The sequence below is a fragment of the Homarus americanus genome, unplaced genomic scaffold (genome assembly GCF_018991925.1).
Source record: "Homarus americanus isolate GMGI-L3 unplaced genomic scaffold, GMGI_Hamer_2.0 scaffold32583, whole genome shotgun sequence".
Taxonomy (NCBI): domain Eukaryota; kingdom Metazoa; phylum Arthropoda; class Malacostraca; order Decapoda; family Nephropidae; genus Homarus; species Homarus americanus.
In genome coordinates, this window is record NW_024713129.1 from 3,181,497 (window position 1) to 3,197,721 (window position 16,225).

The 16,225-nt window shown below is 41.2% G+C and overlaps 1 protein-coding gene across 1 annotated transcript in view; it reads left to right on the top strand.

The window, feature by feature from the left end:
* Positions 1 to 2,675: 2,675 nt before the first annotated feature.
* LOC121871034 overlaps positions 2,676 to 16,225 on the top strand; it is a gene marked incomplete at its 3' end in the record, with an annotated part of 20,660 nt that continues 7,110 nt past the window's right edge. The window contains 1 exon segment of the mRNA XM_042373100.1: positions 2,676 to 2,807. Coding sequence (XP_042229034.1) covers positions 2,714 to 2,807 — 94 coding nt within the window.

Below are 16,225 nucleotides of genomic sequence, written 5' to 3' on the forward strand. Positions count from 1 at the left end.
GGAACCTGAGGAAGGGCCTGCATGAGTGGCTTCTGGATCACGGAGCTGACGAGAGCCTTGTAATGATTGGAGGAGATTCTGCCAACACCAACATGGGGTGGTCTGGAGACACCATAGCCCTATTGGAGAAGATGCTGGGTCGCAAGTGCCACTGGATGATCTGTCAGCTCCATGTGAACGAGCTCCCCATGAGGCACTTAATCATCAAGCTGGACGGCCCTGTAACTCCCCAGTCAGGCTTCAGTGGGCCTATTGGAAAACTTCTTGAGAAAGTGAATGAACTTGAGGTCAACTTCAAACCAGTGGAATGAACTGAAGATATCATAGAGCTGCCAGTAGAGATAGTCAAATCTCTCTCTACAGACCAACACAACCACTATCTTCTGATCAAAGCCATCAGGTCTGAAAGTCTCAGTCCACAGTTGGCTGGTCTCAAATGCAGACCTCTGAACCAATACAGGTGACTCACTATTGCACAAGCCATCTTGCTATTGTGGATGAGGGAGCACAGACTGAAGGGGGAGGTGTTGAGGAGGCTCGAGGTCCTCGTGAAGTTCTGTCTTAACTTCTACTTCAAAATGTACTACGACATCAAAGTGAAGCACCACCTCAAGTTTGATCCTAAACACGTTTCAAGCCTGAGGCTGCTGAGGAACCAGACTCTCGAGGTCAGGAACACCATCTCTGCTGCAGTGATAAGAGGAGCTTACCATGCACATCCTGAGAACATCCTGGCTTCATTCCTTTGCAGTGAGGATGAGCATCAGAGAGCTTTTGGTGTGAAGCAGATGGAGAAGATCAGAGTGTCGGGCTCCGCTACAGACATCTCCACCTCACCACACATGGGAAAACATAGCATACCTCATCATAATAATTCTACACCATCTTACACTTAGTACTATCATCTAAACATCTCTAGAAAAAATGAACGAATTAAATCCAATTTAAATTGCAATAAACATGCACAACGAGATCGTTGAGTGTTTCTTGACTTGTAAATAAAGACTGTGGACGCTCCCGTATAGCAGTCAATGTGACCCAAAATGTGGTCGCCACAGGAGATCCGATAGTGCCATAATTACAGTGCAGTAAATAATTTTTTCTTTAGCCACAAATCAAGTAGACATGAGATTACTGCCATATGATCAGTATTTGCAGTGTTTTTACCCCATTAATTCCCTCTTCTTTCATGGCCTGACCACTACAGGTGATTCATGATCATATACAGTATAAAGAAATAAGGAAAAAAATCATAATTAAAATAAAAGTTGTCATATCAGTGTTTTTGTTAATATCATCCAAAAAACAAATGTTGAAAATATGAAAGAAATACTGAGTACGTACACACGTCTTGTGGTGCTAACTGTCTCCTCTACCTTTACGGTCTGTCATCCTACATACAAATAGGGCAGCGGATATTTTCCCATGACCGGCTAAGTTCCTACTAATGTTATTTTACCGTGAGTGCGCTGTGATGGCAAATCATCCATTACCGGCGAATGTGAGAACGATATTTGACAGTGACTCTAGTGGCATTTGTCATTTATTTCGCCATGAGTCGATCATTGTGTAGCTATAAACATAACTAACTATATTTCTGTTGTGCATGGAAATTTATCATTAGAAAAAAGGCAACATTTACTAGAACCTGACCTAACCAACCAAAGAAACCTACCTAACCTTACCTAACTTCCTAGCCGGGGGCTGACCCCCCGGTCACGGTAAAATATCCACTACGTACAAATAGGTTCCCATTCATATACTCTACCTAATCTTCCTCAAAGAATTTAAAAGCACCACCTACAAACAAAATGTTTGCATCCACAGTCGCCATGTTTTTAAGTGATTGAATTTAGTAATCTCAAATGCACAATGACATCATCAGCCTTGACGAATCAGAACTAATGCCAGACACACAGCGGTAGATAGCAAAGCTCCGAGAAAAGACAGCCACTTTGACATGGATATTCTTGAGGAAGAAACAATTTTCTTCAATATAAGTTTTTTGTCAACTTGGTCATTCATAGAAGTGTCCTAGAGTATTACACTGAAGGCTTTAAAAGAACAGAAACTAATAATATAGCCATGATAAGGTTGACATATATGTTAATATCACATTAATACCCCAAGCACACAGATCAAACTCATCACTGAATGTTACTTCTAGTGGGTTACCTAAATACATTTTCATTCAAGAAGAACTAAAAGGAAGACTACCGGATAAATTTTCTTTTCATTTTCAAAGATAACAATATAGGAAGCCAATGTGAACTTGCGACGCCATCCTTATCATTCTCACCTTGATCTTGGTTGAAACCAGCATATGCTAGGCCGTTACCATATGGATTTTTAGGTCCTAAATTCATTGCGGTGATTTTCAAATAAGGGAAATGTCTTTTAAACTCTCCAGCTCCGTCTGTATGACATTTCTCTCCAGTCACCTGCTGATCTACGCCATACGTTCCAATAATACGAACGTTTGTAGAGAATAGGTACTTCTATGTGGCTTATTTTTTACCTAAAATTCATATAATTAAACAATAAAGATTTAAATATGTATTAAAAAACATGAAATATACCACACAGCCGAGTGTGAGTATAGATATGTCTTTAAAAGAGTCAATCATACTAGTTTAAATATAGTAACATCAAAACAAGGAGTGACGACCAATCACATGACGAGAGGCGTTACCATAGAAACGGTGTAAACAACATGGCGTCAATCTCACGTCATAATGTAGCGTCGGGAGGGATTTACGACCTTCCTAGAGTGTCCTACAGTGAGTCTACAAGATTACTGCTAAAGGGTAATTACAACATTACTTCTGTTGGAAATTATTCCCTTATCAGCTAGAGAATGGAATGTCTTCCTCCATGGATATTAAAATGATGTAGTGAATCCCTCCCAGGCAATATTTACCATCGCTCTGCTTAACTAAAGCTAGAATGAAAGTGTTTACTTCATAAAAGAAAGTTATATATCATTGATTCCTATGACTTACAATTCTCAGTTACTTTCACTCACAGTATTTACTCATGGGGCTTTTGCCATTAAAACTTTATCAATTTACATCCTGGTGTTACATACACTGGATATTTGTTGAAACGTTATTTACAATCTGTTAAATAGATAAATGGAAACGAGAATGCACAGACCCTATAAGTACTTGACCTAACAAACCTAACCTAAAGTAACTTACCTAACCTTTTAAGACATGACTAACAACACCTAACAAACCATGGGTATATTAGGTTAGGTTCTATGGGGTATGTTAGGTCAGATTCTATTAGGTTCTATGAATTGTCGTTTCCATTTTTGTGTTTAATATCTTGATATAAGTGTGTAGAAATTTTTTCAACCAAATTGGACAATTCCTTCTTGTGGTAGCCGTTATCTACGCCTTTACCGATTGTAATTAACGTTTCCACGAAGTTTCGTTCAAGTCTATCAACTCATTCTTAAAACACTACTTTTTTTTTTACTAGGGATTAGCCCACCTGGGCAGGGGTCACTAACGCACATCGAGGCCTGACGGGGGGGTGAGAATATAATAATAATAATAATAATAAAGAGTCATAAATAAATAGAAAAATTTAAAAAAAAGATCGCTAGTGAGAAATGATATATGTATGTTGTGTTATCAAAGTAAGAGAAACAATTGCATGTAAATGAGACAGTCAGATCAGCAACCTGGCACTTGGTCACAAATTTTGTGATGCCATATGGCAGCAGGGTCTACCATTAGACAATACATTATGCTTCCGGTATCTTCCGAGGCGGTAGCACCTCCCTGTTTGTTAGCTGCCTACTACCTACTATCAGACAAATACTTTTTACTTTTATCCTCTTCACCAAATGATCGGCTCGTTAGCCGCTTGGGCAATCGGTCACATCTGTTACGCACTGTTGGCAAGTACTGGGCATGCACCATCTCCTGAATGTACCTGAACCTGCTCCAGTGTTGGTCAAGTCTGGTCTTGAAAAAGCTCACACTCGTTGCCATCACAACACTCTGGTAGATTATTCCAAGAGTTCACAACTCTCACTCCGAAAAAGTTTGCCCTCGCAGTTTTCTGGACCTGTGGCTTCTTCAACCTTGAGCTGTGACCCCTTGTGGGGCGAGCGTCTGTCAGCTCCAAGTAAGGGTACTCGCTGAATAGTGCCCCTTAAGGTGTTTATACACTTCAATTAGGTCACTAGGTCACCCCTTGCCTGTCTGTAGTATAAGCTAGGCAATTGCAGGCACTCTAATCTCTCAGGGTAGCTAAGGTATCGTAGTGCTGGCACCAATCTGGTGACCCTCCTTTGGACATTTTCAACCAACTGACAGTCCCTAGCATATCTCGGGGACCAAACGGGGTGACAGTACTCTAGATGGGGAAGCACTTCATTCTTGAAGATCATTACGAGGAACGGACCGTCTAGATATTTGAACGACCTTCTTAGAAGACCTAATACTGTAATTTAGTTGCCTGATTCACCTTCTAACAATGGCCCGAGAACTTCAGTTCATTGTCAACATACACTTAGGTCCTTTTCACAGTCAGTCTCAATTAATGCAGTTTCTTTGTCCCGTTGGGACATATGATACGCCTCCTTACGGTTGGTACATCCTCGGTGCAGTCTCTTATACTTTGTGACATTGAATTTTAGCAGCCATTTATTCGACCATTCTTGAAGCTCACAGAGATCCTTCTGCAGTTCTTCACAGTCTGTTTGTTTCTTAATTTTCCGAAATAACTTGGTGTCATCCACAAACATTTGTATGGAGGAATGAACAACGTCAGACATGTCATTTATGAAGCAAACAAACAACAGTGGGCCCATTACACTGACCCAGTGGTACCCCACTTGTGACGGGTACACATGATGATTTCGTGCCATTAATCACCACACACTGCTTGCAGTCGTGGAAAAAGTCTCCAATCCATGCAAGGACATTTCCACTTTAATTTTCAGTCTTTTATGGGTACACTGTCGAAAGCCTTGGCAAAATGTAGGTACAGTCAACCCTCACTTTATGCGGTCCCACATTCCGCGTTTCCACGTTTACGCGGTGCCCTGCCAGAACCCAGGATGCTCACATTCCGCGGTGGGTGTACCCCTTTACACGGGTGAAGTATAATTTTTTTATTTAGCTCATAAAATTCATACAAATTATCCGGCCAGAATATAATTTACATTGCTGGAATTCTTACAATTTGATGATCATTTTGAATATAAACATCATAGTTTTTGCATTAAACATACAAATTTTAGATATAATGTTTACTCTGAGTAAATATGTTATCTTTTGTGCAAAATATATGACATTTATATTCAAAATATTCCAGGTCTTACAAGGAATCTAGCAATGTTAATTATATTATCCTAACTTTAGTCTGATTTATTATTTATTACTAAAAAGGTAAACAGTCTGGTATTCCCACACATTTATCTGGGAGGGAGGGACCGGCGACCGACTACCTGGCATGTGTGAAGAATATTATTTTTTTTTTATTAACTGAAGATTTTTATTTTAGCTCATAAAATTCATACAAATTACCCGGCCAGAATATAATTTACATTGCTGGAATTCTTACAATTTGATGATCATTTTGAATATAAACATCATATATTTTGCATTAGACATAAAATTTTTAGATATAATGTTTACTCTGAGTAAATATGTTATCTTTTGTGCAATATATATGACATTTATATTCAAAATATTCCTGGTCTTACAAGGAATCCAGCAATGTCAATTATATTATCCTAACTTTAATCTGAGGTATTATTTAATACTAAATGTTAAAATCTAGTTTTTTCACCCACTCTTTCTCTTGAAGGGAGGGTTGGTGGGAGGTGGGGGGAGGGTTGGGACGGACTGACCATCTGGCTCGTTGGAAGAGGGGGGAGGCAAGGTGGGGTACTTTGATTGACAGATAGTGTCGTGAAGAATATTTTTTTTTTTATTAACTGAAGATATTTGTTTTAGCTCATAAAATTCATACAAATTACCCGGCCAGAATATAATTTACATTGCTGGAATTCTTACAATTTGATGATCATTTTGAATATAAACATCATAGATTTTGCATTAGACATACAAATTTTAGATGTAATGTTTACTCTGAGTAAATATGTTATCTTTTGTGAAAAATATATGACATTTATATTCAAAATATTCCTGGTCTTACAAGGAATCCATTAATGTCAATTATATTATCCTAACTTTAGTTTGAGGTATTATTTATTACTATACCTGGTTTTCCCCCAAAAATTTCTCAGAGGGAAGAGCCAGTGAGTGTACTGTGAGAAGAGGGGGAGGGAGTGGAGTCCATTATTTGAATGGACATTAACTTGGCGACTGTATTTCTCTATTTCTCTTAAGTATTAATTGTGTGCATGTACCATCATAAAATTAAGATGTTATTTTTACTAGAACATAGGTATTGTGTTGGAAAAAGTGGAGTTTGGGGGTCAGCTGGTCTCTATTTCATTTAATCCCATATGCTATGTTATTCACTTTATGCGTTTCTCACTTTCCGCGGTACCCTGTGGGTTACATTAACCACGTAAAGTGAGGGTTGACTGTATATATTATCGATATTGCCACCCTGCTCCAGAATTTGGGTCCAAATATCCAGTACCTTGAGTAATTGTGTTAAGCAGGAGGGCCCTGGCATAAAACTGTGTTGGCAATCCTTTATAAGGTTGTTTCGTAGTAGATGTCCCATCATTACATCTCTTATAATGCTCTCAAATTCCTTACATGCTATGCTGGTCAGGTTCGCCGGTCTATATTTGTTCGTGGAGTGACGATCGCCCTTCTTGAAGATAGGACTCACATAAGCCACTTTCCAATCACAGGGGACCTTTTACTCATTCAGGCATTTACAGAACAGGATCATCAGGGGCTCAGCAAGCTCGTTGCACAACTCTCTTGGTACTTTGGGATGCATCGTGTCAGAGCCGGGACTCTTATGAACCTTTAGTTTTGACAGTTTATTTCTTATAACCTCTTCTGTGAACACAATGTGGGTCAGTGCTGTGTCGAACCGTCTGTCCTCAAATGCAGGAAGGTTAATCGCATCCTTTATTGTGAACACCAAGGAAAAGAAACTGTTCAATGCCTCAGCTTTGTCCTGGTGAGAAGCTGCATAACTACCATCTTTAAGCCTCAGGTCTGATACTCCTACAGTACTCGCGTTTTTAATTTCGACTTTGCATTGCGGTAAAATGCCTTTTTCGATTGACTTGACCTCGCTTCCAACCAGCCTGTGGAACTCCTTTTGAGCCCTTCTACACTCTTGACTTTGCTTGGTTTCTGGCTCTTGCATACATCCTCCTGTCCTGCTCATCGTTTGACCTAACCCATGCCTTGAATTTCTGGGTTTTCTTCTTAACTTTGTCGACCGCCGCATGGTTCATGTGTAAGGGTCTCCTTGTCTTCCTAGAGGCACTGGGTTTAGTCTTGGGTATATATTTATCGATCAAATGGTTCACTTTACTAGTTATTTATATTCAGCGTACAGTGAGCTCTGCCATAAAACGCGTGTTTTGACAACGCGAATTTGCTCTAACGCGATTTATGAATAGAGGAACGATATTTGTATAACGCGAACGCTTGTTTGCTGTAACGCGATTTTTGCTTACTATTTCTCCAATTTTGTGGTATTAACTGTGAATATGGTAAAGAAGAATATCTCCAAGAAGCGTTCTGGTGATCGCATTCCCGGTGATGATCGTAAAAGAAAGGCAATAACCCTTGAAGAGAAGCTCTATGTTATCAACCTCAAAATCACCCTTCTCCCCCATCAAGTTATATTCATATTTTTTCAAGGTAAAGTGTTACATTTACTGTATGATTTTATTATTAGATATGAATGTAACATTTATTTAGACTCTGCTATCCTTTGTGTTAGGCTAACTACCAAATTTTTTTCGATTTCGAGTAGTAATCTGCACCTAACCCTATTTCCTCCATAAGCCCTGTTATTTCTATTACGCGAATTTCTATAACACGATGTTTTACAAGAACACAACTATCGCGTTATAGCAGAACTGACTGTAGTTTCTGCGTTCTTATGCCTTAGTGAGTCAGGCCAGTGGATACCCCTCATCTGCTCCCTCATCCCGAAGTAATTTCCCTTGTAATATTTGCTCCTTGGCCTGGTTTTGTCATGAACTAAGTAACAGTTAAATCTGAATGACAACACTACATGGTGGCTGGTGCCAACTGGGGCTAAATTTTCCAGTTTGGCCACCATGCCCTCCTTGTTTGTTATAGTGATGTCCAGGGGCTTGGTTGTTTGCTCCCCTCTGTAATGTGTCGGGTCTCTAACATGTTGGAACAGAAAATTATCTCTCAGAGTTCCTACAAAAAAAGTAGTGGGGTTATTTAAGTCATTTTGCGTGAACTCGTTTCTCCAGTCGATGTCGTCATAGTTAAAGTCCCCCCATGATAAGGAGGTGGCTAGGGTTGAGCATCGCTGCATTGTCTACTAATGAATGCTCTTAAGTTCCTTTGGTTTGGTAAGCTGCAGCTTGGGGATCTGTAGATACACCTTCAATAAGTAAGTTCCTTGCTTTAATTTAATTTTATACCACTTAAATTCTTCAAAAACATCCTCTCCGTGTACCCTCACCTGTTTGGCTCTAAGGTCTTGCCTAGCATAGATAACCACACCCCTCTTGCAAGTCTCTTGAGAAAGGTTCATAAATAAGTCATATCCGTCAATACTGAACTCGCGTTCCTTTGGGTCTATTCTCTTGTTCTTGTACTCCCACATTATCCGGTTAGTGTACCTTCTGTAGTGTTTCAAACTCCTCTGTCTATCAATGTAAGGGTGAAAATGATCTTCCTGCTCGTTACCGCTGCTAACTCTCTCATTTGCTGGCGCGACCCCCACTTAGGGGAGGGGGGGTTGGACGGAGGTGAGGAGGTTCGCTGCTACCTGTGTCACCGGCAGATTCACCCCAGCCGCCATACAGTCACTATCTGGCTACCCCGCTGTTCGTCAAGTTCTGGCTGTGATCTCTTCATGGGTCCTGGACTCGTGGGCTGTTTTCCCAAACCTTCACCTATCGACTGTCAATTCTCTGGTCATCTACCACAACCGCATACCACGACCGTCAGTTCATCTCCTTCTGCGCCCCGGTGTTCTCCTGCCATTTCAAGACATATGTCGCTCGAGTGTGAAGTTGAATGGATGCTTCCCTACCCTGAGTGTGGATCACCTTGTTCCAGAACCTTCCCCCAGGGCCACTGCCATAGGAAATATCTGTTCATTGTTTGATTCTATGGTTGTTTGATTCCATTAATTGCTGACTCCCCTTTATTGTTCGATTCTATCAATCGTTGACTCCCATTAATTGTTTGATTCCATTAATTGCTGACTCCCATTAATTGTTTGATTCCTTTAATTGTTTGCTTCCCTTAATTGTTGAACTCCATTAACTATTGACTGCATTAATTGTTTGACTCCCGTAATTATTTGATGTTTGTTGAGTGGTGTCAGAGTTTTGTGTTATATTTTTTATAGTAAAGAGATGTCAATCTCAAACGGTTGTTTGTTATTCCTGAGAAAACCATGGTCCTTGACTTTCCTTTATTAAGAACCTGATTAGTCTGGTAAGGGATTTCTATCCCTAAGTCCCAGGCCTTTACAATCAAGGAACGTGTCAGTATTAGGGTACTGTACATGACATTCAAGCCGGAATTTGTTCTCGGTAATGTCTCTGCTCTCGGTAGTAACTCCTGCCCCCCTTCATTCTCAGCAGCTGCAGCATTTGCAAATTACAGTACTGTACACTGTATTTTGCATTTTTTTTTTTTTTTTTTTAATTCCTGGATTAGCCCACCTGGGCACAGGTCACTGACCCAAATCGGGGCCTGGGAGGCGAAACTAATAATAATAATAATAATAATTCATAGTAAATCAAATTTATAATAAAAATAAAAAATTTAAAATTAAATAATAATGATAATAATAATAATAATAATAATAATAATAATACCTATAATAATAATAATAATAATAATAATAATAATAATAATAATAATAATATTAATAATAATAATAACAACAACATTGTAATAGTGATAATAAAGAGCCATAAAGAAATACAAAAATGAAAAAAAATCAATAGTGTGAAACGATATACTGTATGTTGTGTTGGTAATAGTAAGAGAAACAATTGAGACCCTGCAATTGTATGTAAATGAGGCAGAAAGTCAGATCAGCAACCTGGGACTTGGTCACAATTTTTGTGATGTCATATGGCAGCAGAGTCTATCATTAGACAACACATTATGCTTCCAATATCTTCCCAGGCGGTAGTACCTCCCTGTTTGACAGCTGCCTACTACCTGGTTTACATGGTGCTCGCCTTCTCCTGGGTGGGAGGTATAGCGGGTGGAGGGTGTGCCGCTGTCCCCCTGGCTGTGTGCAGGCGCTCTTGCTTCCACTACCCTTCCCCAGGATATAACCCATGTATATCCGTCCCCATTCCTCTTCGATGCCTCCCTCCTTTGCTTCAAGCCCTGCAGGAGCTTCCTGCGGTTTCCTCCATTCTTATGTTCCTGTGCTGCTCCCTCTGCATTACCGTGCAATCTGGGTGAATGAGTACTCTCTGAGATGCCTTGCTCCTTGCTAAGCTTTTGCCTGCCGAATTTCTTCCCTTTTTTTTTCCTCACTCATTTATGTGATCCACAGCATATTATAGAATAGGTCCACCAAATTTGCATTTGTTTTCCCTACAGATGATAATTATGCTCATATGAAAACCAAAGCAAATGTCTCTTTACAAAGTTTAATATAAGTTCAGTATACAAAACAACACAGATACCCTTAAACCTTTCATATACTGCATCACAGTACAGTAGGATCTCAAGTTTAGCTAGCTTTGGATTTGCGATTCATATGTTTCGTGTCACTTTTAGAATTTCCAGCCCCTCAAGAATAGTGATTTTCATTACCAGTTTCGCGAGTCATTGTTGAGTGGACAGCGCGTATTGTCATGGTCTTTTGTTATCCGTCGACCTGCCGAGTATTTTTTGTTTACGGCATAACGGCAGTTAGTTTGAATGAGCGAGCAGTGCAGTAACCTTGGATCATATAACCCATTGTGCTTACGTTTCACAAGATTCTTGTTTAACTATTAACGATTCTCGTGTATTAGCAATTCTTGTGTATTAACGATTATTGTGTATTAGTGATTACTGTGTATTAACGATTATTTTGTATGAGCGATTATTATGTATTAACGATGAGTGAAGTGCACAATGTAAATGTCGGGAGCGGTTCTGGTGGTAATGATGGCCGTAGAGAAGGTCAACAAGGAAAGCCCCAAGCCAAGCGTGACTACCGTAAGGGGTGTCAAGAAGAGGAAATACACCCTTGAAATGAAACGAGAGATGCTTGAAATAATCAAAAGTGGTGCTCGTACCTGTGAAATCATGCATAGGTTCAACTGACCCGAATCAACCATACATTCCCTGAAGAAGAACAAGGAAGCCTTAACTGCTTCTGTGAATGTACAGTATTCTCAAGATTGTCTAGTAGCAGGACGTTCTTCGATACTTCACAACGAAACCTACAGTTTGTTATCACAGAACATTACCTTCACAAGCGTGTGGAAAGCAAAAACAGTGAACAAGGTGACCAGTCTGGGCCACAGGTAAGGCATCAGGCACGTGTTTATTATGCTGTAGTTGCACAAAAGAAACGCGTTAACTCTCCACCATCGTTCAATGCTTTTGTTGGTTGGTTGGCTGCCTTTAAGAAGCGTTATGATGTCAAGTTTGCCCATTACCATGGGGAGAGTGCATCGGCTGATGCCGTAGCAGCAGAAAAATATCTACCTGTCTTTCGTGCTCTTGTGAAAGAGGGTGGTTATTGCCGAGACCAGATCTTCAATTGTGACGAAACTGACGTTTTCTGGAAGCGCTCACCTAAGACCACTTTCATTTCCATGGATGAAAAACAGGCAAGGGGTGTAAAGACTTCAAAGGACAGGATTATAGTTTTATTCACAGTTAATGCAAGTGGAGATTTCTTGATTAAACCCCTGGTTATTAACCGTGCTGCCCGTTCTACAGCCTACCGTCATGCCAATATGTCGCAGCTCAATGTTTATTAGACGTCTAATAAGAAAGTTTGGGTTACAACGTCTTTATGCACCGATTGGTTTGACAAGCATTTTGTTCCTGATGCCCAACAGTACTGTACTGCCAGAGGAAGAACATTGACTTTAAAGTGATCCTGGTGATGGATGATGCTCCTGGACACTCTTAAGTATTTTTTTTTTTTTTTTTTTACGGGGATCAGTCTACCCAGGCACAGGTCACTGACCCACATCAGGGCCTGGGTGGTGAAAATGTAATAATTATTCTTAGTAAATAAAATTTATAATAAAAAGTAAAATAAAATAATAATGATAACAATAATAAAAATAACACTGTAATAATAATAATAATAATAATAATAATAATAATAATAATAATAATAATAATAAAGAACTATAAAGAAAATACAAAAATTAAAAAATAAATAAACGGTGAGCAATGATATAAGTACAGTACAGTCGACCCTCGTTAGTTCGGACTAACGGGGGGGGGAGGGTGTCCGTTTTAGCCGATTGTACGAATTAACCGATTTAGGGGTTAATATTGCATTATATTTCAAAGTCATTGTTTTCGTCATGATTTTATCCCACTTTCCACTGTAATACGTACGTAATTTCAGCAAAAATATTACATTTCCGTGAATGTATTATATCAAGCACAGTATGAATAGAATATCATTGTAATATAACAGTATTTAACCGAAAACTAGTAAAAAAACGAATAACATCTCATGAACATCGGAAGCTTAGGTAAAGTCTTTTGTTTTCGTCATGTATTTTATCCTATTTTACATTGAAATACATCACGTTTCAGCAAAACTACTATTTATTTCCGAGAATATATTCATTCAGGCGCTGTTTAGGTAAAATATATAGAAGAGGTTAGGTTAGGAAAGATAAAGGTTAACATAGGAAAAATAAAGGTTAGGTTAGAAAACTAAAAATTAGGTGTAACACTTACGGTAGTAGAAGAGATGGGTCGGCATGCGGGGATGGAGGCTGGTTCCGAGGCAGAGGGCAGATTACTGGCCCTCAGGTGAATCACCATCACTGTCACTTACAGTTGTCAGGGCTTCCCTGACAAATCCCTCAAAGTCATCTTCACTGCCACTATCACTGGCTTGGGCTGGCTGTGGTGGGTTGCGGGCGAAGAAATCTGTTATGCTTTGCTGACGGCTGGCGTTGATGTTGTCGTGATACACCTTGATGTACGGCTCCATAGACTGCACCAGCCGGGTATGGAAGACTTCATAGCGGTCATCGTCATTGTCGCGGGAAAGGAAGGACTTCATCTTTTCTACACACTCCATGGCACCCTTAATATCACTATGACTTAAACTGTGTTCTTCGGAGAATGACGCACCTTCTTCCTCCTCTTCTCTGACGTGTTCTTCTTCCAACATCTCATCGGCAGTCACTTCAGGATCTCTGATCACCTCCAGGATGTCGTTGTTGGTGGTCTCGGAGAAGCCTGGAACTGTAACAGTCTGCGCAGCTTCTCTGGCAAGGTCCACTGCTACTGCAACATTCTGAACCTCACCAGTCACAGATTGACTCCTCCTCTCACCTGGTATTCCATGCAACACATGTCTCCATGCGTGACGAATTGTAGCAATAGACAGCTGATCCCATGACTCCACCAAGAAGTCTACAGCTTTCTTGATGTTAAATACTCTCCAGAATTGTTTGAAGAGTATTTTTTGCTGTTCCAACTGTTGATCCTCATCTTCTTCGCTCTTGCTATCGGTGGTGGTGTCACTCAGGTTACGCAACTCTTCCCTGGTGTTGGTGTAGTCGTTCAGGAGCTGGAATTTTTTGGTTGAGAATGCAGCTTTCACATTGCAAATCAACTCCTGGTCCATGGGATGGATTAATGACGTAGTGTTGGGAGGAAGGAAGACCACTTTTACGTTGGGGTGACGATCTAACAGTAGGGGCGAGTGTCCTGGTGCGTTGTCCAGCAGCAACAAAATATTGAATGGCACATTCTGTCGCTCACAGAATTTTTTTACATCGGGAACAAAACAGTCATCAAACCAGGAGAGGGACAGTGTAGAGAACATCCACGCCTTACGTGCGGTCAGCCAGTGGACATTTAGCTTGGTCATGTCCATGGTTTTGTAGGCGTGCGGCTTGCGTGCTGTGTTGATCACCGATAACTTGAGCTTACAGGTACCGGAGGCATTGGTGGTAAACAGGACGGTGATGCGTTCCTTCTGCATTTTACGGCCCTGAATCCTGCTGGCATTCTTCACAACGAAGGACTTGGAAGGTAGCTTTTTCCAGAAAAGACCAGATTCGTCCATGTTAAACACCTGGTCGTCACTGTACTGTCCTTCCTCCATAATCTCACGTAAAAACGGAGGAAATTCCCGAGCCGCAGCACGATCAGCACTCGCTTCTTCACCACCAATGTTTATATTGGTGATCTTGTTCCGGATCTTAAACCTCTGTAACCACCCAGAGGAAGCATTAAAGGGTTTGGGCTCTGAAGTTCCCATCTTTCGTGCCACTGCCATGTACAGTTCACGTGCGTAGTCCTTAACAGAGCGCGTGTCGACCGCCATGTTCCGTCGCGCCTGACGCACCAAGTACCTCACAAGTATTTTTCTGTCTTGAGGAGCACCTGGTTGTGAAAATACTTGATCATAGAAGCACCTGTAGACTTTGTGATCTTCATGTGCTCCTTTATCTTGGCTGAATCCTTCTTTATAGTCCGGATCGTAGATTCGTTCACACCATGCTGGCGCGCCAAATCAACCTGCCTTGTTCCTTTCTCCAACTCTTGGATGATGGTATACTTCACCTCGTAGCTTAAGGAATGTCGTGTCTTCTTTGGTTTAGTGCCGCTGGGTCCAGGTAAGGAAAGGTTTCTCTCTGGGGGTGGTGGTCCGGTGGAAGCCATTTTACGGAACAATGGATGCTCGTTTACACGGAGTGGCCTTGAGGGATGAAACTGCCGCGGCTAGGTCAAGCGTCGTCTTTCCTCCCTCCCTCCCTCCCCCGGGTGGACACATCATAATACTTTAAGCCAATTACAGCTAGAAGCAGAGGGGGGTAGGGATGCATGGCCAATCACAGGTCTGATACGTCATATGACGTCAGTGATAACGCATCAAAGACACACACTGCGCAACCTTACTGCGCCGCTTGCCCAAGCGGAGGGAGGAGGAGGGAGAGGCAGGGGGGCTGGTGGCGGGTGGGGCGAATCTAAAAATAGCGTTGCGCCGGACACTCTCCGTGTAATGGGGTTCACGTACCGCGTAATGTGAGCACGTGAGGTTCTGGCAAGGCACCGCATAAGTCAGTGATAACGATCAAAGACACACACTGCGCGAATTTCACTGGCACGCTTTGCCTGCCGGAGGAGGAGGAGGGAGAGGCAGGGGCTGCATCGGTGGGCGCACCAAAAAAAGCTATACCGACACTCTCCGTAATGGGGTTCACACCGAATGACCACCGAGGTTCTGGCAAGACCGTGATAAACGTGGAAACGCTGGAGTGCGGGACCGCAGAAGTGAGGGTTAACTGTACATCCAAAGAGACGAAAAAAATGCCAGGATTCAAGGCATTAAGGACAGAATTACACTTCTGTTGGGGGGAATGTTGCTGGTTTCAAGCTAAAGCCCTTCATGATCTATCATTCAGAGAACCCCAGGCTTTTAAACATGTCAGCAAGCACACTGCCAGTGTTTTATCGCAGTAACAAGAAAGCCTGGATGACCCAAGTACTATTTGAGGATTGGTTCATGACTTGTTTCTTCCACACGCGAGCCAAGGGTATTGTCTGCAACAAAGGATTCCATTCAAAGATTTTACTGATTTTGGATAATGCTCGGGACACCACCACACCTGGACGACATGCACCCTGATGTTAAGGTAGTCTACATGCCACCTAACACCTCTATCATCCACCCATGGATCAAGGTGCTATTTCTGCCTTTAAAGCATATTATTTACGCACGACCTTCGCTCAGGCTGTTGCTGCTACTGAAGGTGAGAAAACGCTCAGACAGTTTTGGAAGGAGTACAACATTTGTCATGTATAAAGAACATTAGTGCAGCATGGGATCAGGTTACAAAACATTGCATGAATGGAATATGGAAGAAAAT